The sequence below is a fragment of the Gracilinanus agilis genome, chromosome 5 (assembly GCF_016433145.1).
Source record: "Gracilinanus agilis isolate LMUSP501 chromosome 5, AgileGrace, whole genome shotgun sequence".
NCBI lineage: Eukaryota > Metazoa > Chordata > Mammalia > Didelphimorphia > Didelphidae > Gracilinanus > Gracilinanus agilis.
The window spans coordinates 13,406,329-13,427,576 of record NC_058134.1 but is presented as its reverse complement, the minus strand read 5'-3'; the positions used below and the strand labels follow the sequence as shown (position 1 = coordinate 13,427,576).

At 48.6% G+C, this 21,248-nt stretch overlaps 1 protein-coding gene across 1 annotated transcript in view; it reads right to left on the bottom strand.

Annotated features, from left to right (window-relative positions):
• DNAH11 (dynein axonemal heavy chain 11) overlaps positions 1-21,248 on the bottom strand; it is a 306,168-nt gene that overhangs the window by 58,799 nt on the left and 226,121 nt on the right. Inside the window, exons 50-56 of the mRNA XM_044678853.1 lie at positions 18,918-19,031; positions 18,042-18,185; positions 16,398-16,580; positions 14,904-15,005; positions 14,430-14,564; positions 7,547-7,720; positions 2,647-2,882 (exon numbers count right to left, since the gene is read on the bottom strand). Of these exons, the coding sequence (XP_044534788.1) occupies positions 2,647-2,882; positions 7,547-7,720; positions 14,430-14,564; positions 14,904-15,005; positions 16,398-16,580; positions 18,042-18,185; positions 18,918-19,031 (1,088 nt within the window). The remainder of the gene's footprint in view (positions 1-2,646; positions 2,883-7,546; positions 7,721-14,429; positions 14,565-14,903; positions 15,006-16,397; positions 16,581-18,041; positions 18,186-18,917; positions 19,032-21,248) is intronic.

Below are 21,248 nucleotides of genomic sequence, written 5' to 3'. Positions count from 1 at the left end.
GAGATGGGCAGAAGCCTCCATCTGAGGTCAGCTGAGGGATAAGGCCCTCTGATCTGAGCTGGGATGGGCCTCGAACCTTTTTTTAAGGAGATCATTTTGATGGAGCTGCTATATATAGCAAACAGGAGCTCAGGAGGCAATATATAAGAAGAAGAGTTGATCAAAAAGCGAAATGTGATTTGGAAGGATAGGTTAGAAGAGCCTCTTGTCTTGGTCCTTTAGGACAAGAATACTAAGCGACAAGATTAGAGAAGTGGGAGGCAACTAATGGTCCTTCAGGGTCTTCCAAGTTCATTGATCCTGTGAATATTCCTACAAATTGATTATTTAAATAAAGATTTATTCCTGTCTTTGGTTTTTTTTCAATCACTCCCATTTTAGCCTGGGCCAGGATGGTACACATACCTTAGGCCACTAAGGCCATATTTGAAGCCCTTCTAGCTTATATAGAGAGTGAGTCTCAAAGGTAGGAAGACACAAGTTCAAGTTTGACTTCTGATCTTCTGGAGAGTTCCTTCTCTAAGTCCAATCCTTCTCTAAATCCAATGCCTCTGCCATTAGCTTGTGCAAGATTTAAATTAATAGCATTAACTCCAAGTGTTATATTTTATAAGATTTATTATTAATCACTTGAAGTAGAAAGAAAATAAACTAAAAGAAATGGAAGTTCAAACCTAATTATCTAACAAAAAGTAAACCCACATATGTAGATTCTCCTGCTTGGCATAAAGCCTGCTTTCCCAGCTTGATCAGGGGAAAAGAGAGAGAGAGGCAGAGCTACACAAAACTTAAATCCTCCCTACATTAGCATGGAATGTGAGAGGGAATATGAGAAACTGGGATTTAGAGTTCTGGGGAGCAAATCCTCATTACACTTGGTAGGACCCATCCAAGCTTGTGCTCTGCTGGGAGCCCAGAGGCACCTCTGTGATAGGAAGGAGGAGGCAAGAGGTCCTTATCAAAGACAAGATTGAGATCTCAGTGTCTGCTACAGGAGAGGCGATGCACCCTAGTGGACAGGAGGCTGGCCTCAATGTCTCAAGACTTGGTGCAAAGCCCACCTGGGACACATACTGACCAAGTGACCTTGGGCAAAGCACTTGCTTTTTTAGGGATACAGACAACAATGACCCAGAATTGTAGTCCAGGGGCTCCCCGGCATCCATGGAGGGGCTTTTTTTTTTTTTTTTTACTGGGAGCTCCCTACATCCACAAGCTCACAGAAGTGGACCAAATGTAATTTTTTCCATCCTTGTCATTTGTGTCCAATTTCCTATGTATATGTCTGGTAATATTCAGAAGGGCCATCATGAATACTATTGTGCTGAAAGGAATAAAGAACTGGAGGAATTCCATGTGAACTGGAACGACCTCCAGGAATTGATGCAGAGGGAAAGGAGCAGAGCCAGGAGAACATTGTACACAGAGATGGATACATTGTAGCACAATCAAATGTAACTGACTTCTCTACTAGCAACAATTCAATGACCCAGGATAATTCTGAGGGACTTATGAGATGCTCTCCACATCCAGAGGAAGAACTGTGGGAGCAGAAATGCAGAAGAAAAACATAGGATGGATCATGTGGTTTGATGGGGATAGGATTGGTGATGTTGACTCTCAATGTAAATATTGAATAAATATTGATTCTAACTGTAAATATTAATAATATGGAATTAGATCTTGATCAATGACGCATGTGAAACCCAGTTGAATTGCTCATTGGCTACTGGAGTGGGGCGGATGGAGGGAGGGAAGGAGTATGAATCATGTAACCATGGAAAAATATTCTAAATTAATTAAATAAAATTATATATACATATATAAAATTATATATACATGTATACATATATATATGTATACACACACACGAAAGAAGAAGGGCCATCACGCTGCCCCTTCCTGGCCAGGGGCTGAGCAGACCCCTGCATTTCTTGCTCCATCAACCTTCTTTGACTTTCATGTGATGGGAAACCACAAGCTCAGTGCAAACACCTTTCCAAGCAAAGAGCTTTAAGACCAAACACAAGGATAAGGCTGGGCTGCACCTTCGCGTTCCTGGATGGAGAACTCCCTCCACCCTAGCAGGTCAGGACGTCTCTGCCACTCACTGGCTTATTCCGTTGTTGAATTGTGGGGAAAAGGGAGAGACAGGAAGGAGGCAATCAGACAACGAATTCTGACAATTGTACTGGTGTGGAATCTGGGAAAAAACCTATTACAGATTGTTGGATTGATGCTATCATGGGGCCATAAAGTAGGAAAAAGCATGTCTCCCTTAACTATCTGGAATATATTAAATCAGTTTGATTTGTGTGTGTACATTTTTACAGATACATGCGCCTTAGTATGTGTCTACCAATGCATACATGTATACACACATACATATAGAGTTGCCGAGAGCTCCACGAGTTGTGACTTGCCCAGGGCCACACAGTCAACATTGAGAAGCAGCACTTGAACTCAGGTCCTCCTGGCTCCAAGGCTATTCTCTGTCCACATTGTTAGAAAAAGGCTGATTAACACTCTGAATGCTGCTCTGTTTCAAAGCTATGGTTGGTTCTAACAAACAGGGAGTCTGGAAGCCAGGAGGCGCCAGCCTCCAAGGCACAAACACAAACAGCTTGGCTTTCCAAGCTCACGTACCCTTTCTGGCCCAGACGGAGGACTTTGAGGTCGGCTCCATATTTATTCTTCATCCATTTAATCCCCTGCTGCTGCGGGTCGATCATCAGGGGCCAGCGTTCGGCATGAGTGAGGATGGTGGCATTTTCAGTAGACATTCGATCACTGGGCAGCCCCTCGTTGTTCCAAGCAGCCACAGTGGCATCATCAGTCAACATGGTGATCACGTCCAAGTCTGCTGTTATGGGGATGGCAATCTGGAAAAGAAGAGTCACGGGTCATGAGTTGTCAAGGTTATAGCATTAGTAAACAAGCCAGGGAATTCAGGCTGAGAGAGTGCTGCTCTAAGGGAAGGAAAGCCTGAGCCCAATGGAGGTAAAACTGGGATAAGGCAACCAGGGCTTTGCCTGAGGCCGTGATATTATGGGGCACCACCAGTGCCTGCATTCCTTCAGTAGTCTAGAAACAACAGAGCTTAGCACTTTGGTAGCAGGAGTAGTTTGTTCAGATGATACTAAATGACAGGCTGGTTTGAGCTCCTCCCTGTCCCCGTCTCCTCCCTCCTCTCTCCCCTCTCCCTTCTGTCTTACAGTGTAGTGGTCTCCTTGTATGGTAGACTAGGGTCTCCTAATGCCCCTTTCCCCTCCAGGCCAACGGGTTGTACATGCTTTAAATCTGAAATTAAATTGTGGCCCTCAGTGCCCCGAAGAACTTTCAGCACCACTTGCTGTGTAAATCCTGTAAAAGCTCTTACCCCAGGCAACCCAGTGGTCAACAGTTGCCACAATCAGATGATGTGACCTGGGATAACCACTGATATTTAAGTGGGAAATGATGCTGATGCTGGTGATGGTGATGGTGATGATGATGATGATGATGATGAGGATGAGTAATTGTAATGACCAGTCTTGGTTCTTTAGAACAGTGGGCAGAATAAGCTGTTCTGGGGCAGTTATGGGGTACCACAGCGCACTGAGCACTGTCAGGAGTCTGGAAGACGTCACATAAAAATAGGGGACTTTTTTCCTGTATAAATCTAAGAAGCAGAAATAAGAATGAACTTCAGGCTTCAGAGGGTGTGACGTTCTACCAACAACAGAAACAGAAAAATATGGGCAACCTGAGTTGAACACTATGAAATGGTTTCCCAGTTCTCCCAATGGTAAAAGGTCATCAGACTCAGCAGGTGATGGGGGACATTCTGCCAAGAGCCATCTTCAGTGAAATATGTGGCTTCTCCAAAAGGGCAGAAAGCCGCTCTTTATTTCAGAAAATGAAAGGGGAAAAAAATCAGAAATGAAGACTCAAACCCAGAGAGAGCGAGCTCTTGCTATCGCACTCCATAGGCCTGGGAATTTTTCATTTTGAGAAGGGAACCATTCATGGCCAGGGGGCCATCCAGATGTCAATAACAGGAGATCCTGAGTTGGTTGGGAGATGATGCTCGAGGACCATTTAACTTTTAGAGAACTGTCTTTGCAGCAATATTTGGATTGTCGTGGCCCCGCACCATGGCCCCATGCCTGGAACCCTCTCTTTTCTCATCTCCGTCTCTCCCAGCCCTTCCTTTGAGCTCCTCTCCTGTGCTCCCTCTTCCATGAAGTCTTCCTTGACTCTTTCAGATACTATCTTTCTTTGCTGATTTTCCCAGAATGCTTTCTCCCCTTCGTTTTCTTCATACTTTTATCTTGTGCTTGGGTCACCTATATGTAGACATTTAAGATCCCCATCCCTGAGGGACGACTCCTTTTTCCCTTTTTTCTATCCATCCCTAGCATGTGGCACAGAGCTTTGAACCTAGGAGGAGCTTAAAAAGGTTTGGATTAACATCAGTCGTGTACCCTGAAGCCATTTCTTGAAGTAAGTGATAATAATAAAAGCGAACATTTATGTAGCTCTTTAAGATTTGCAAAGCATTTTATGACAGGGTTAGACAGTCCCTTCATGCCATCTAGGGCTGCTTTTTGCTCCAAGCCCATCGTGGGTAATGGGCGATGGCTACACGTACCATGCCTCTCTCCGTTGCCCCCTGGGTAATTCCTCAGGATGCCATCATTATTAGCCACACTATCAGATTACTGGTGTATAAAAGTGGGGCCTCTGCTTCAGGGAGAATCTTAGGGTCACTAAAGACACTTCCCCGTATCCCAGACAGAGCTCAGCCCGCTCCCTTCTCCCTGTCCAATCCTGAGCCTGGCTCACCCTCCGCCAGCATCATCTTTCCAGGGCATGTGCGCCACTGCTTATTGTCAGCTGGTCTGCAGGCATGATGCATCCCCTTGGTTTTTCCAGTGTAGATGATTAGGCTTATAAATCTGCGGAGTGCCCGTTGGTCTCCCTGAGGTACTGGCACCACCTTCTCGGACCTGATGCAGTCAGCACAATGCCGCCTGCCGGTGGGAGCTTCTGGAGGACTTCGGCTTCCATGGGAACGAACCTCATTTTCATTCGAGCCTTGGGCAGACTCCTTCCATGACGACAGCCATCACCTCGCATGAGCCTCCTTCTCCGTTTCACGTCTCACTTGGTATTAGTAACATTATTCAACCCGTTTCATCCCATGGAAATGTCTTGGTGTTAGAGACGTAGTTTTTGTGATTCAAACACTCCATTGTGAGCTCATCGACCTGGAGGTCCCTCCAACGATGCCACCTAGAAGACATCCCTCTCCTGCCCATCCCGTGGGACTCTGCTGGGCCCACCGATCGGCTGATCATCAGGGGGCAAGTTCCCGATCTACAGAAGGCTGCTGTGTCAAGTGAGTTTCAAGGGTCATTTATTTCGTAGACGCCATCATTGCTGCCGAGTTTAAGAAGTTACTTTTTCTAGCAACCGACAAACTTTTATTCATTTTCCGTATCGTATTTCATCCTCATCAGATTTCATATTTGTTAAGAACATTCTAGATGCTGATGTGATCCTCCAGGGTACTAGGCATACCTTCTAAACGTGTGCCCTTTACGAATCTGACGATCATTCCGACCTCCTCATGTCATAAGAGAGAATTCAAAGGCTGGAGAAAGTCAGTGACTCGTCCAAGTCGAGCCACTTGTCCCAAGGTGGGAGTGAACAAGCGCATCAGCAAAACCAGAACATGAATCTGTAGGAACTTTGGCTTGAAGAAACTGCTGAAACATCTCAACAATGTAGAGGAGGCCGGTGAAGAGATTCTCTGGATAATGACTAAGAACACAGAGAAGGTGAGTCCAACAGGAAATCCTGAATGTTCTAGGTCGCCAAACTAAAGCAATTCAGCTTGCTAAATTGAGGAAGGAAGAAGGAAGGACACAAAAGGTGTCAGGGAACCCCATGGGCTTGAAGAAGAAAATGGAATCCAAGAAAGCATGAAGAGGGAGAAGAGATCATTTCCAGTTTTACAGTTCTGGTTCTAGAGCTAAAACTTGTATTATCAGTGTAAAAGAAAGTAGCACAAAATATGCCAAGTCAATGTAATGTTTCATGAAGGTAAAATAAGAGAAGTGAGTAGTAAGACAACATCCATTGTGCAGGAAGGGAAATAGATGCGGTGGCTTGTTATCTCGTGTCACTATCCTGGTTATCTCCTTCCTGAAAGAAGGCAAGGTCCAAATCTTAACAGGAGCCTTAACAAATCTAAGTTTTAGTGCCCTGGGTCAAAGCTCCAGTTTTCCTGGCCTTGTTCTCCTCTCTGATTTCCCGGGTCAGCGGCATGCCGTTTACAACTAACTGCCTCTTTAGAGAGGTTGTGTTTCATAACAGAAAAGCATTCTGGACCTCAGTCTAGTGGAAAAGCAAAGACCCGTGTCTGAATCCCCATTTATGACTTTGCACAAACCATGTCACGTTCAGGGTTTCCATTTCTTTGTCTGTAAAATGAAAGGGCTGGATTTCATGATCTCTAAGGTCCCTTTTCTTGGTGGCACAATAGATAGAGCACTAGACCTGGAGTCAGGAAGTCTCATCTTTGCAAGTTCAAATCTGGCCTCAGACATTTACTAGCTGTGTGACCCTGGGCAAGTCACTTCACCCTGTTTGCTTCAGTTCCCTCCTCTGTAAAATGAAAGGGCTGCATGTCATTATCTCTAAGGCCTCTTTCAGCTCCAACGCCAGACGCCTAATCTCCTATGATCTAGAGCAACGGTCGGCAACCTTTTTGGCTGTGAGAGCCATAAACGCCTGCGGAAGGAGGAAGATGGAGGCAGAAGGTGCTGAAATATGGGGCGGGGGTTGAAGGGCCCCCTGGGGCACATCCTGGGGCTCTGCCTGGACTGGCAGGTCCAGAGGTGGAGCCAGATATGGCTGGAGAGCCATTCGTTGCTGACCCCTGACCTAGAGAATGGTAAAATATGTTCGGATCCTTCCCTCGGATGCTTAAAAGCTCTGGAGCCACATACACCTCATTTAGCCGTCCTTTCTTTCTTTAAAAAAAATATTCATTTTGTTAAATTTGCCCCAATTAAATTTAAAAAAATTTAACATTCATTAAAAAAAAATTGAGTTTCAAATTCTTCCCCTCCTTCCCCATCTCCCTTGAGAAGACAAACGACACGATATTGATTATACATGTGAAGTCAGGCAAAACTGGCCATTCTGTACCTCAGTTTCCCTAAAGGTTAAAAGGGAATAAAATGCCCATAGTACCTACCACCCAGGGTTTTTGAGAGGAAAGGGCGTTATCAGTTTTAAGGCTTACTGCCAGTTGTCTATTATCTTGACTTTGTCTGGAATTCCTCTCTAGGACTTTCTCCCTCTTGAAACCCTAATGCAAGAAAGCAGCGTGGGTGCGCCTCTCTTCCCCTTTCAGTAAGATGCTGGAGGTCTGGGAATCCTCCCCCCCTCCCCCTGCTTTGGATAATGGCGTCATCCACTGGAGTTTGTTGAAGTGGGGACTTCCACTCCCAAGCGTGCGGTTCTGACACCCTGCGGAAGATGCTGACTGTACCTTCTGGGACTTCAGGAAGGGGATCCACTTGCACTGGAGCAGCTCCTCTCGGTACTGTTTGGTAAAATAGCCCACATAAGACACGAAGGCCGCCGTCAGCAGGACGTCTCCGCAGAGCGTCGTCTCTTGGGCCTCAAAGGAGGTGATGGCCTGACCCCAGCGCACCTTCTCAGACTGAGAGAAAAGTTCAGAGTTAGCGTGGAGGGAGGGGATACACAGCAGGGAGCCCCAAGTCAGGATCGCCCCTCCTGGGGGGGGGGTGGCTTCTCTGGCTGCTGCCGTTAGGAGGGGGGAGGGAGAAATAACCAGGCGACATTCTGCAGGATCTCCGTCCTTTCTCTGAAAAGGGCTGTTGGTTGTTTTGCTTCCAAGGCCCAAACTCCCATTTCTTTTCATTCTCCATCGTTCCTCCCTCAACAGCTTTCCCATTTGTAAGGGGTCGCAGGGCTCTGAGAAAGGGACAAGTGAGTGAGGCGGGCGGGGAGGGGGCATCTGGTGATCTTGGTCTCTCTTACAACTATGCTATGGTTGATGAATGATTATGAGATCTCTGCCAGGGGCCTAGTTCATGAGAAGGAAAATGAGAATGTGTGTGATATGGTGGCAAGCCTGCTGCCCTTGGAGTCAGAGGGTCTGAGTTCCAGTTCTAGCTTTGACAGCTCCGTGGGGATTTTCTACCCCTTTCCTGGGCTCAATGTTGTGATGAATTGGGATGCAGGACTTCACAGGTCCTTTTTTAGCCTTCAATCTCTGGACAACAGCAAGGAGAACCAGGAGTCCTGCTTCACAGGGACAATTTGACCTCTAACATATCACTGAGAGCTGGCGAGATGGAATCCGTAGCTCAAATGTTTCTCTAGATGGGTATAATGTATTTAAAAGAAAAGGCATGGATAAAGGTGGGAGGTGGGAAACAACATTGTATATTAAAAAGGTTTACTCAGGGGCAGCTGGGTAGCTCAGTGGATGGAGAGCCAGGCCTAGAGACGGGAGGTCCTAGGTTCAAATCTGGCCTCAGACACTTCCCAGCTGGGTGACCCTGGGCAAGTCATTTGACCCCCATTGCCCATTCTTACCACTCTTCCACCAAGGAGCCAATACACAGAAGTTAAGGGTTTATAAAAAAAAAAAGTTTACTCAGGGGAGGAAATCTAGGAATGAGCGTGGAAGGTATTTAGGTGAAGGTCAAAGGAGGGAGAAACAGAAATGATTTTGTTGGAATGTCACCTGGGCAGGAGAGGCTCAGGAAGAGTCAGCAGTGTGAGGTGAGGGCAGTCCAAACGGGCAATGAGATATTGGGCTAAATTCAGAGGGCAGAGCTTCCAGAAATAAGGAGGGGGTTGTCCCATAGTCCCCTGCTCTGGTCAGACTTCACCTGGAGGGCGGAGTTCAGTTCTGGGCAGCCCAATATAGGAAGGACACATTAACTGGAGATTGTACAAAGGAGGGCTGGTGCACCAGGCTTTGAGTCATGCCTTTTGAGGATTACTAGTAAAGGCAATTAGTCTTCATGAGCCTGAGAAGAGAAGACTCAGAGGCACATGGTTGTGACCTACAAGGGCTGTCATGGGGAGGAGAGAACACACTTATTTTGTTTGCCCTGAGAAAGTAGAATCAGGAGCAATGGGTAGAAGGTACAAGAGGCAAATGGAGGCTTAATGTCAGGGAAAATGTCCAAACAACGAGAACTACTCCTAAGTGAGAGTTTCTCCTCTGTGGAAGGAAACCTTTGAAGCTGGACAATCCCTTGTTAGTCCCTGGGGGGTTCCTTGTATCTATGGTCCCTTTCAACTCTTCAAATTCTGTGATTTTTTTGGTGCTATGAAATATGATTCATGACTCTACTCTCTCCATCTCCAGAGAAGCAGCTTTGTGGTCTAAGAGCACAGCAGAGCCGGGACTGGGAGCCAGGAAGACCTGAGTTCCAGGTCAGCCTCAGAGACTTACAAGTTGTTCAATCTCTCTCAGCCTCGGTTTACTCATTTCTAAAATGAGGAGGTAAATACAAGTATGTAATGTTGTGGTGGGGCTCCAAGGAGTCAAAGTAGGCAAAGAGCTTTGTAGATTTTAATAAAGTGATGCTTATTATTTCTTTCTTCTAATCTTTAGTTCAATGGAGTAATATTATGTGCGTATATATATAGTGGCTAACTTTCCATTACACCTGAGTTTTATACATATATTTATTATTCATATACGATACAGACACTTCCTATTATCCCATATACAGTTTTCTCTGCATATAGTTGTCCGCATGTTGTCTCTCTCATCAGATTATAAGCTCCCTGAGAGCAGGGACTATTATTTTGCCTCTTTATGTACTTAGCCACAGAACCTGGCACATAGTAGGTACGTAACAAATGTTAATTGATTGAAATAGAAATAGTCCCCAGACAAGTTGTTATCTCACAATTCTTTCCCATTTGATCATCAACAATAATGATGATAATAATAGTAATTAGCAATGTGGTACTGTTGATAAGCAACTGACCTCTTAGAGCCAGAAGAGCTGGGTTCAAGTTTTGCCTTTGTCCCATCCTGGCTAAGCAACTTTGGCCAAGTCACCTCACCTTGGCATGCCTCGGGTAACCCTCTAAGACTCAAGTTATAAAGATGGCAACAACTTGTACTGGCAGAAGGGATTTTCTTATCTGAGAGTTCTCTACATTAATGACATCACAGATCCAGTTTCTATGTAATGATACTTGTTAATTATTACAATTGTTGTTATTGTTATAAACATCATTAGCTAGTAGGAAGGACTATCAGGTGCCTGTTGACTCAGGGTCTTTTCCTGATGCAGTCACTAGTTGATCAAGAGAGCTGACGACAGCCATGGCTAGAGGGAGGAAGATGTCACTCTCCTGCCTCCTTCCCCTAGACTTCCTGAGACTGGAGTTCTTATTGAGCTCTCTGTGTTATCCTAGAGCGGTGATTCCCAAAGTGGGCGCCACTGCCCCCTGGTGGGTGCTGCAGCGATCCAGGGGAGCGGTGATGGCCACAGCTGCATTTATCTTTCCTATTAATTGCTATTAAAAAATTAATTTTCAGGGACCCAAGTCATATTTTTTTCTGGAAAGGGGGCAGGAGGCCAAAAAAGTTTGGGAACCCCTGATCTAAAGGAAGCCAAGTGACCTCTTTATAATCTGGGTGGTGCTTTCGAAGGCAACCGAGTATAATAGATGGCCCCAGCATGGGAACTGCAAAGATAAAGGTTCTAATCTCACCTTAGATACTTTGTGACTGTGGAAAAATCTTCTCAGTCCATCTCCAAGAGGTTTGCAAATGATATCTGGAGGGGGTTGGGTAGGGGATCTCTTGTAGAACTTGGACCCAATCAATCAATCATTTAGTAAGTACTTATACTGGTACTAAGACATATATATATATATATATATATATATATATATATATATAGATAGATAGATAGATAGATAGATAGATAGATAGATAGATAGATAGATAGATAGATAGATAGATAGATGTATAGCCCCAGTACCAGGATGGTAAGTATGTACATATACATATGCATATATTAAGTACATTTATTTATGTGTGTGTGTGTATATATATATATAGAGAGAGAGAGACAGAGAGACAGAGAGAGACAGAGACAGAGAGAGACAGAGAGGGAGACAGATAGACAGACAGAGACAGACAAAGAGACAGAAAGAGAGGAGAGAAACAAGGAGAGAGAAACAGACACAAAGTCAGAGAGAAACAAAGACAGAGAGACAGAGACAGAGACAAAGGGAGACAGAGAGAGAGAGAGACAGAGAGAGACAGAGAGAGACAGAGAGACAGAGACAGAAAGAGAGGAGAGAAACAAAGAGAGAGAAACAGCCACAAAGCCAGAGAGAGACAAAAGGAGAGAGACAGAGAGACAGAGAGAAATGTCCTTGGGGAGCTCACATTCTACTAAAACCTAAGGACTTTGTGCTTTCTCTGGTGAGATAGTTGTTAACTATGTGATTTTAGCATCTCTAGATCTTACTCTATCCATCTGTAAAATGGGAAGCTTGGGCTAGAGAAGTCTCGGATCCTCTTCTAGGTTCTCCTCTTCTATTCTAGGCTCTCATCAAAAATTTAAAAAGAATCTGGTCTAATGCCACATGGATTCAGGCAGTTGAATTCTCACCATCTACAGTTCTATATTGGCATTAGGATTCTGGGTGTGAGTGTTTGAATTAAAGGTTATTCAAGGGAGCCCCTCCCACCCCCCATCGAACCAAATTCACCCATAATTTGCCACTGAAAAATTTCAGATGCTGCCGAATTCCTCGGCCCCTTTCTTAAGTCACCGACTGGAGCTCGGCAGACAACGAACCCGTTAATTTGCAAACTGGGGCTCTCATTAGTCCCGTCTCCATCTCTGTTGTCTTTGGTTGGTAAATGGCAAACAATAAAGGGCACCCACCTCATTCTCCAAAACAGCTTTAACTCTGAAGATTTACTCAACACAGAATGATGGTCCATTTCCGTCTCCAATAATTCTGCAGTCCCACCCGAGCCACATAAATCACCAGTGACTCCAGCTAACAAGGGCTTAGGAGTTGCAACATGAAGTGCGATAAATTTCCAGACAGTTAAAAATCACTATAATTTTATTCTAATGCATTATAGATTGCCTGTAATGTCATCCTGGCCGGGGTGACCCATTTCTAATTTTGAACAGCTGTTCGGCTCGGGAGTTAGTTAATGATTAAATATAAATTGCCTGATTTATTAGTCTGAATGGTTGAGCTTCTAGGTCAATGCTATATAGACAAAATCATCAGTCTTGATGTTTTTCAGAAGTTAACTGTCTCCTGCTCTAGTCAGAAAGAATTTATCCTCAAAGGAAAAGCTTTGGCATTCTCAATCAATCCTTCTAAATAGCTCCCCCACCCTCAGCTCACAGGCCAGCCCTCCCTTTCTGTCCCACAAAAAGCCTCTAAGGGAGAACCTTTGGAAGAGAGCTTGGAAGGGCCTCGGTTTCTCTCCGGAACACTTGCAGCAACAGGCCCAGATATTATAAGGGAGCAGCTTCCATGATGAAGTCAAGCCAAATGCCTTTTCCTTCCCCTCAGCCTCCCAGGAAGGACAAGCCAAGAAGGAACGTTTGCTTGGTCCCCCGAGTCAGCGGTGGCTCTCGGGCTCTGCTCAGAGACCTACTTCCTGAGAAAGCCGGCCCGGCCGTCGATGGAGAGTTTATCACTGACTCAGCCCGGTGGCGCAATGTCCAGGAGGAGGATTCCTCAGCAAGGGCTGAAAATGGTGTGAGCAAAGGAGGCAGAGCGGGGAAGACCCTCACCGAACTGGAGAGTTTTCTTAAACGACTCAACGACCAGATGCAAAGGGGGAAATCGGGGGAGCTGCTGATTCCATGGAGGAATTGCCATTTATCATGAAATCAACCCATCCTCCTCTGTCAGAGACGGTGCTGTATCTGGCAATCGCCACGGGCCGGAATCGCACCACACGGTTAGGAAGTTTCTCGTTTTCCTTACATCAAGTCTAAAAGTACCCGTTGGCAACATCTGCCCGCTCTTCCTCTTTCGCCCAATGGTGCCAAGCAGCACACATGTAGCCCCTCTTCCACCAGATAACCTTTCAAATATTTGAGGAGATCTAGGACGTCTCTTCTTACTCTTCCCTTATCCAATCTAAGTAACCCGAATCCTTTTTTTTTTTTTAAACATTTTTAAACCCTTAACTTCTGTGTATTGACTCCTAGGGGGAAGAGTGGTAAGGGTGGGCAATGGGGGTCCAGTGACTTGCCCAGGGTCACCCAGCTGGGAAGTGTCTGAGGATGGATTTGAACCCAGGACCTCCCGTCTCTAGGCCTGGCTCTCAATCCACTCAGCTACCTAGTTGCCCCCAACTTGAATCCTTTTAACCAATCATCCTACAGTGCCATGATCTGAAGGCCTTTTAGCATCACTCTCCTCTGTGGCTTATGGATGTCTTTTCTAAAATGTGCTGAAAAGAACTGAATGGAGGCCTTCAGACAGGGGCTGCCCTTGGTAGCTGCCCACTCCCCTGCCCTTCTCATCACCTGCCACTGGTCATTGCAGCATGTGAGGTCGAAGAGCCCGAGAGCGGCCAACTGGTCTCCTCCTGGGCTGTCCCAGAAGAGAAGTCCTCAAAGAACAGGGAAGGCCAATGGAGTGATTAAAACCCAGTTCTTTGAGAGAAACAGGAAAAAGAATTTTCATAAATGGCACGTCCTGTAGGTCAATCGAGTTCTAATGCTAACAAGTCAGAGTCCAACGGGAAGGCGGCAGTTTCCAACGAGGCAACATAACATTCGGCCTCCTGAAGTTATCTGCCCTGGCACCGGCGCGTCGGCCACTTCGGCAGTGACGGCTTGTGGGAGCAGAACAGTCACCGAGGAGGCGGCACGTCCCTCCTTGGAGAGGACGTTCTCTTGGAAGAGAGCTAAGGACCCCGGCGTCCTCTGCTTCACCCCCCAGCTTGAGGAAAACACCCTTTCTTTTTAGTTTTCTAAATCGGAATTTGGCAAAATGGAAAATTCACTCTAGGTAACAGAGCCTGCACAGGCCGCCCCATTTGTTTAGCGGGGATGGCTAAGAAGGGCGGGTAAAGTGTGCTGCTGCCCTTGGACACTCTTCAGGCCCTCCCTTCATTCACAGGAGGCTGTCTCAGCCGTCCCTGCCCATCCCTGCCCAGCCAGGACTCAGAGAAACTTCTTCCCTCTGGGGGACAGAGAAGCACAAACAGGCCTAGCTCGGGTGGTCCACGGGAAGGTGGTACCCCCCCAGCTTGCACTTTCCTCTGGCTTTCTCTTGTCCCCCGGGGCTAGGGCAGAGGAGGGGACCATGGGAAAAGACACGCCACCCTGGTGCTCTGCTCCCTACTTGGGGTGGGAAAGTTGACTTGCCTCGAGCTCCCTGACCAGCCTGTTGGCCAGCCCGATCGTCTTGCTGGTTTGGTTCACCTGGTCTTGACAGCGGACCTTCTCAGCGATGGCCTTTTCGAAGGATGCCGTGAGGCAGCTAAGGTTGTCGCCCAGATCCTAAGCACAGAAGCCAAATTTCCTCGTGTCACCGGGCTGGGATTGCAGCCATCTGGGAAGGCTCTTGGGATGTGTGGTCTCCCCCCTCCCCTTCGCCGCTTTTCCCTTTGAGGGTCCTCCCCACCCCCCTCGCTCTGGGCCACATGCCCGTAGTTGTCTCATCCTGGAACACACAGGCCTCTCCTCTTCTCCCATGAGGGAGCTCCATTGGGGGAAGGTGGGGAGGAGCAGGCCAGCAGCCTTTCTCCGCCCACTGTCTCTGCTCCCGACTTGTCAGGATTCAGAACTATTCCCCCCCCCCCCTTCCTAGCCCCAAGTTCCCTCTTCACCCAGACTTACAGCGAGCTTCTTCCTGATGGCCTGCAGCTTTTCCGTGGCGGCCTCCAGCTCCAGGTTGGCTTGGGCCAGGGCCTGCCGTTTGGGCTCCACATCACAGTAGACCTGAGAAAAACGGGACCAGGAGAGCCCGACTGAGGCCAAGGCAGCGGGTGAATCACCCCAGGGAGCACCCGGAGACTCAAGCTGCGCCCCCAAGGCATGGGCTGCCCCACTGCGGAAGCTTCCCAGGGCTTCTGGGCGGTCTAGGAGGCTCTCTAGAAAGTGCTCCGGCCCAGAGGCAGGGGAGGGCTGATTACAGAAACGGGAGCCTGGCTGGAGAGCCCGGGGAGGCTGTGGCGGCCATTCGGGCCTTTTTCAGAGGAGGAAACTGAGTCTCGGCACAGCAAAGCCCAGCAAGGGAGTAAGAGGCCCGGACCACGGCTCACTGAATATTCCCTACAGCAAGTCTAGCCCCCATCTGGCGAAAGCAGGCCCACAGGGGCAGGCGCCCGAGGTGGAGCTGGGCTTGGAGGGGCCTCTGGAAGGAAGCCAGAGAGGCCAAGAGGCAGCGATGAGGAGGCCCAGCCAACAGGCCAGGGGGCAGAGAGGGGAAGGGAGCAAGGAGCCCGGCTTACCAAGAGCTTTAAATGCCAGACAGGGAAGTTTGGGTCAGATCTAGAGGCCACGGAGAGTTGTTGGGATTTACTGTGTGCGGGCAGGGAATAAGAAAGCTGGGAGGGCCCAGAGGGCCGAGTTAGGGACAAACCTGCCCCCAAACACACAGAAGTGAAGAGGCCGGCCACCTACATGAGCCGGGCCTCTGCCTCTGCCTCCTGGACCTTGGGGCTCCCCGGGCCAGCCAAGGGGCTCAGGGGATAGCCAGGAGGGGAGATGGAGGTCCTGGGTTCAAATCTGGCCTCAGATACTTCCTAGCTGTGTGATCTTGGGTGAGTCACTTTATTCCTATTGCCTGGCCCTCACTGGGCTTCTGCCTTGGGACCAACACTTAGGACTAAGTCAGGATGTTTACAAAGATGAGCCTCCCCAAAGGAAGTGCCCCAGCTGCTGACTTCCTCACTAGACGGGGCCTGATGACAGGGAGGCCCAGGAGAGGCTCCATTTGGGATTCTGGCTTTCGTTCCACAGCGCAGAAGGACTTTAGCCTTTGTACTGGGCTCCAGAGCAGTAATTTTTACATGAACGCAGCCAGCCCTCTGGGACGATGCACATCGTTCATTGCTATAAAGTTGCTTAATAATAAATAAGAAAAAATACTCCCCCCCTCCTCCCGCATTTGGAATGTTTAAACCCTCTTCCTGGATGCCACAAGCACAGATGAGGCCCCTCCTCTGTGCGGGGTGCCGGGGAGATGGGCCAGACTGGGCCGTGGAGGCCACCCTCCTTCCTCTCCCTGGCTGGCTCCCCGTTCCTCTCCTGGGCTCTCTCCATGCAGGACCCCCCCCCTTCCCTGGCCGGCTCCCCTCCCCTCCCTGGCTCTGTCCCAGGCTTGGCTACCTCATAGAACCTGACGATGTTGATGACCCAAGCGCAGAGGCCGGCAGCGGCGAAGGACTTGGTGCGGATCAGGTTTGGGTTGAATTCGGGGTTCTTCAAGTACTGCTCATGAACCACCCTCAGACAGTTCTCCGGAATGTGTTCTTTGTCGTAGTTAATGAGCGCCTGCAAAAAGTCATCCACCTGCAATGTGAAAAGACGCAGAGCCGTGAGCGGCCGCCACTGCCGGGAAAATGCCAAGATCAAAAGTGGGACTCGGCTGTTAGGCCGAAGATCATAAAAGCAAACTTGGCCCGCTTCCCTCCCCCCGCGGCTCGGCTCTTTCAGGCCTTCCCGCAGGCGTCCGCATTAGCAATGGACACTGTGGAAGCCCCTCCTGCCCCAGTGGAGGATGTTCAGGCAGCCCCGCTGGGAAGAGAAGAAAGAAAAATCATCCCCCTAAAAAAGGTCCACGGCCTGCCTGCGTGGGCAGCGTTTCTCCAGAACAAGAAATCCAGGCGTTTTCTCCTGCCCACACGTGGCCGCCTCTCACGCTGCACATAATGAGGAACTTGCCAGCGGACCCTGGCTGGACGGAATAGGCCGCCCCAACTCTGCAGAGCAAGGCGGGAGGGCCCAGGACCTCCCTGGGCGCCCCCGCAGGGCCTGCCAGCTGGAAAGGCCTGGCGGGAGCAGAACCTGAGGCTGGGATTTAGAGGGGGGCTCCTGCGGCCTGCCAGGGCTTCCGGACAAGCCCAGGGCGGGCACCCCTTGTCTCCATTGTACGGAGGAGAAAACAGAGGCTGCGGGCAGGTAAGTGACTGGCCGAATCATAGAACTGCTGCTGGTCTAAGACTGGGTGTGAACTCGGGCGTTCCTGACTCCAAGCTCAGCGCTCTGCCCGCTGGGCTGCCGAGCTGCAGGGGAGCCAGACCTTGTCGTGGCCTGGCTCAGGCTTTGTAAAAGATTTGGAGGAGTTTTTCAGCCACAGCAACTCATGGGGCAGAGTGGGGGCCGGACAAGATGTCCGAGGCCACGAGGGCAACCGTGTCCGCAGAGGCCCCTTCTCGGCAGCATCCTCCACCTGGGTTGGTGGTCTGAGCCGCTGAAGGGGAATCTCCCTCCTCTGTGGGCCCTGCTGTCCGGCACACACACACACACACACACACACACACACACACACACACACACACACACACACAAGCGGAACCAGGCTGAGGGATCTCTCCTCTCCCACGCTGTTCTGGCTTCTTTACCCCCATCCAGCCTTCCCTCGCCTTTCCTTCTCCGGTTTAAGCATGCCCAGTGCCTTCGAGAGGTCTATAGTCGGCAGCCCGGGCCCTTCAGCGCCCTGGCGCCTCGGATCCCCACAGGGGAATGCAGCCCCCCAAATGGGCTCAGACCAGGGCAGAGGCCATGACCTCATCCTGGAGGTGCTGCCACCCTTGGTGGAGGCAGCCACGTTCTGCCTAGTTGTCTGGCGTGTCTGCAGATCCCCTAAAGCTCTCAGGTCTTTCTCGGATGTCCGCTTTGACCTGAGCATCCCCCCCAAGGAGGGTGAGAGGCGCCTCCTCTTTGGACCAAAGAGTCCCGACAGTCCAGCTCTGCTTCCTGCCCTACAGGAAATCCTGGGGAAACATGATGGAGGCCAGGAAGGGCCATTACCTTTCCCATAAAGATTTTGGCAGCTTTCCAGCTCCGGTCTTTGGGCACCCGACCCCGAGGGGCCAGCAGGACCATCACAGCCGCGGTGACGTTGGTGACGGCGATGGGCGGGTTGGGGAAGGCTTTCAGCTCCGAAAGGTTGACCTAGAGAACAAGCGAAGACCCGGGTCTTAGAGGGAAAACTCTGAATCTGTGGTGGACAATGATGCAGGGAAAGTGGAGCGCTGTGTGTGTGTGTAAATGTGCGTGTGTAAATGTGTGTGTGTAAATGTGCATATGTAAATGTGTGCATGCATAAATGTGTGTGTGTGTAAATGTGTGCCATGCAGGGGCTCTGTCCAAGGACAGACCGGGCTGGTAGAGTTGGACTCAATATAAAGAACAACAACTGGAGCACCCAACAGGCTTCTTTGCAAAGGGATGAGCTGCCTGTTCCTAGGGAGGGTTGGAGCAGCAGCTGCAGGAGAAGAAATTCCTGCGCTGGGAGGGAGGCTGGACTCCCTGACTTCCAGGGTCCTTCCAGTGGTCAGAGTCCAGGAGGGGAGGGGGAGGGGACGAGCACGTGGGCTCATCGGATCCTTACAACACAGCACGGAGGGAGGTGCTGAGAGGATCCCCATTTTACAGAGGAGGGAAGCGAAGCAGACCCAAAGCTAAGCCTGGAACTCGGGTCTTCCTGGGCACAAGCCCAGAGCGCCATCCACGAGTCCCTTCCCCTGTCTGAAGTCCCGTTTGGGCATGTTGTACACGAGGGGGCTGGACGAGGCGGCCTCCAGACGTCAGGGGTCTCCCAGAGCTCGGTGGTCCCAACTCTCGCGCCCTTTCAGAACGCCCCTGGGCGCAGTTTGCCCAGCCGGGGCACCGGCTGCCATTTACCCTGTTGAGCGTGTCCAGGGCATCGGCGGCCGCAACGAGAGCAGGCTCGGCTTTGGCCAGGTCGGCCTCACATTCTCTCTGCTTCTGGGACACTTCTGCCTGGATCGCCGTCACCTGGAGGGGAAGACAAAGCGCACACGGCCGTGAGAGGAGAGGCCCCATTCTGAGCCCGGGTCCTCTGGAGTGGACGAGATGTTACCTCCTGTGCTTTTCAATCATGAATACAATTTCCCATCATCCACGAGTCTACGTTTATTGGTCAGGAGCCAATAGTCTGCGTGTGTCCGAATCATGGGAGCTGCTGGGGGCTTTCCCTGCTGCAGAATAACTGCAAATTCTGTCCTTTCTCCTGTCTTCTGATGCAGGACCATCTCTGGCTGTCGGCCCAAAGGCAGAAAAGTACTAAGAGCCGCCGAACTACGGCTGAAATGTCAACCCGTGCAGGAGAACTCCTGGGAAGGAAACCGGGAAGTGGCCTCGTCTGGACAAGGACAAGCCATAACACGATGGGTACCATTAGAAGGAGGCCTTGCCTTGGGCAGGCCACAAAGGCAGAGAAGGGCAGCCTTGCCAGGCTGGGGGTGGCAGGCAGAATTTAAAATCCCCAAAACATGGCAGAGCCCCAAATATTTCCCCAAATCTTTGGACAGCTAAGTCGGTCACCTACAAGGCGTAGGGAAACACACACATATACACATACACACACACAATTAGGAAGTGACAGAATCTGATGATGATGATGATGAGACACTTAATTAATGAGCATTTCTTAAGCATCTCCTCTATTCCAGGCTCTCTGTGAGATTGCGGGTGCAAAGACAAGAAGGATCCGTTGTTTTCGATTTTTAAAAATTCTGATTTCTAATCAATCGTTCCATATACAAAAAAGAACGCCAAAAGATGACACACGAAACTCAGAACTCTACTATGTAGAGAGCTTCATCTCTCCCTTATGTTTAAAATAGAGTCAACATGGAACTTTCACAGCTCTACTCCTTGTCTGCGTTTCTTTCTAGCCATCTTCCTATTTTCCTCTGTGCAGTTAAAGACAATACTTCCATGATTTTCTTTTGTTTCTTTTCTTTTTGGCTAGTCAATCACTAGCTCTTCTCTCCTTTATACTCTCCCCCCCCCACCAAAAAACCATAAATCTTTGGAGCAAATGTGCATAAATAAGCAAAAGAAATATCTGTGGTGGCCACATCTGAAAAAATGGCTACACTGAAGCCATCACCTGTCTCTAGCAAGAGGTAAAGAGCACAGTAAGGTGTTAAATCATTGGTCCTCTGTGGGCATCAGTCATTCCTTTGATCGAGGTTCTTACGTCTTTTAGCGTTGTTTTTCTGTACAAATTTAGTCTCCTAACAAGTTAATAATATTAATGACTGTCTTGATTCTCTTCTCTTTACACTGTATCAGTTCATATACATCTTCTTAGGTTTTTCTGAAACCATCTCTTAAGGTGCAGCAATATTCTACTACATTCATGTGCTATCATTTGCTCAGCCACTCTCCAATTCCGGGTACCTCCTTGGTTTCTAGTTCATCGTCACTACAAAAAGAGCTGCTGAAATATTGGATGCCACGCTGTTTTTTCCTCTTCCCTCTTTGGGTTTAATTCAGTGGTGGTATGGCTGGGTCAAAGGGCACATATTGTTTGAGAACTTTGGGGTATAATTCCAAATTGCTTTCCAGAATGGTCGAACTAATTCACAACTATAGACACTACACTGACGTGCCTGTTTTCCTCCAGCCCCTCCAACAACTGTCATTTTCATTTTTTGCCAACTTTGCCAAGGTACAATCTCATAATTGTCTGAATTTCTCTAATTATCAGGGAACAATGGAACAGTTTTCTTCCTTTGATAAGTGCCTATTCATCCCTTTGAATCTTTATCTTTTGGGGAAATCACTCAAATTAATAAACAAGTTAATTAATATTTAGTAAGCAAATGCTATTTGTCAGGACCCAGTCTAAAAGTTGGAGCTACGGAGACAAAAGTAATGTTTGCAGAGGAGATGAAATTCTATTGGGGGGGACAACACGCCCATAGAAATTTGGGCAAAATGCATCCAGAATACATACCAAGTCACTTTGGAAGAGAAGAAAGCAAAGTTTTCCTGTCCACACACTCAGCAGATACAGATGTGTACACACACACACACACACACACAGAGCTACATGTAGCTTTTAGAGTTACTAAACATTTTACCTATATTCGATTTTTTAGTTTTCACAATAAATAATCTTGTCAAGTAACAAAACAACAACTCCTCCTCCTCCTCCTCCTCCTCCTGCTACTACTACTACTACTACTACTACTACTACTA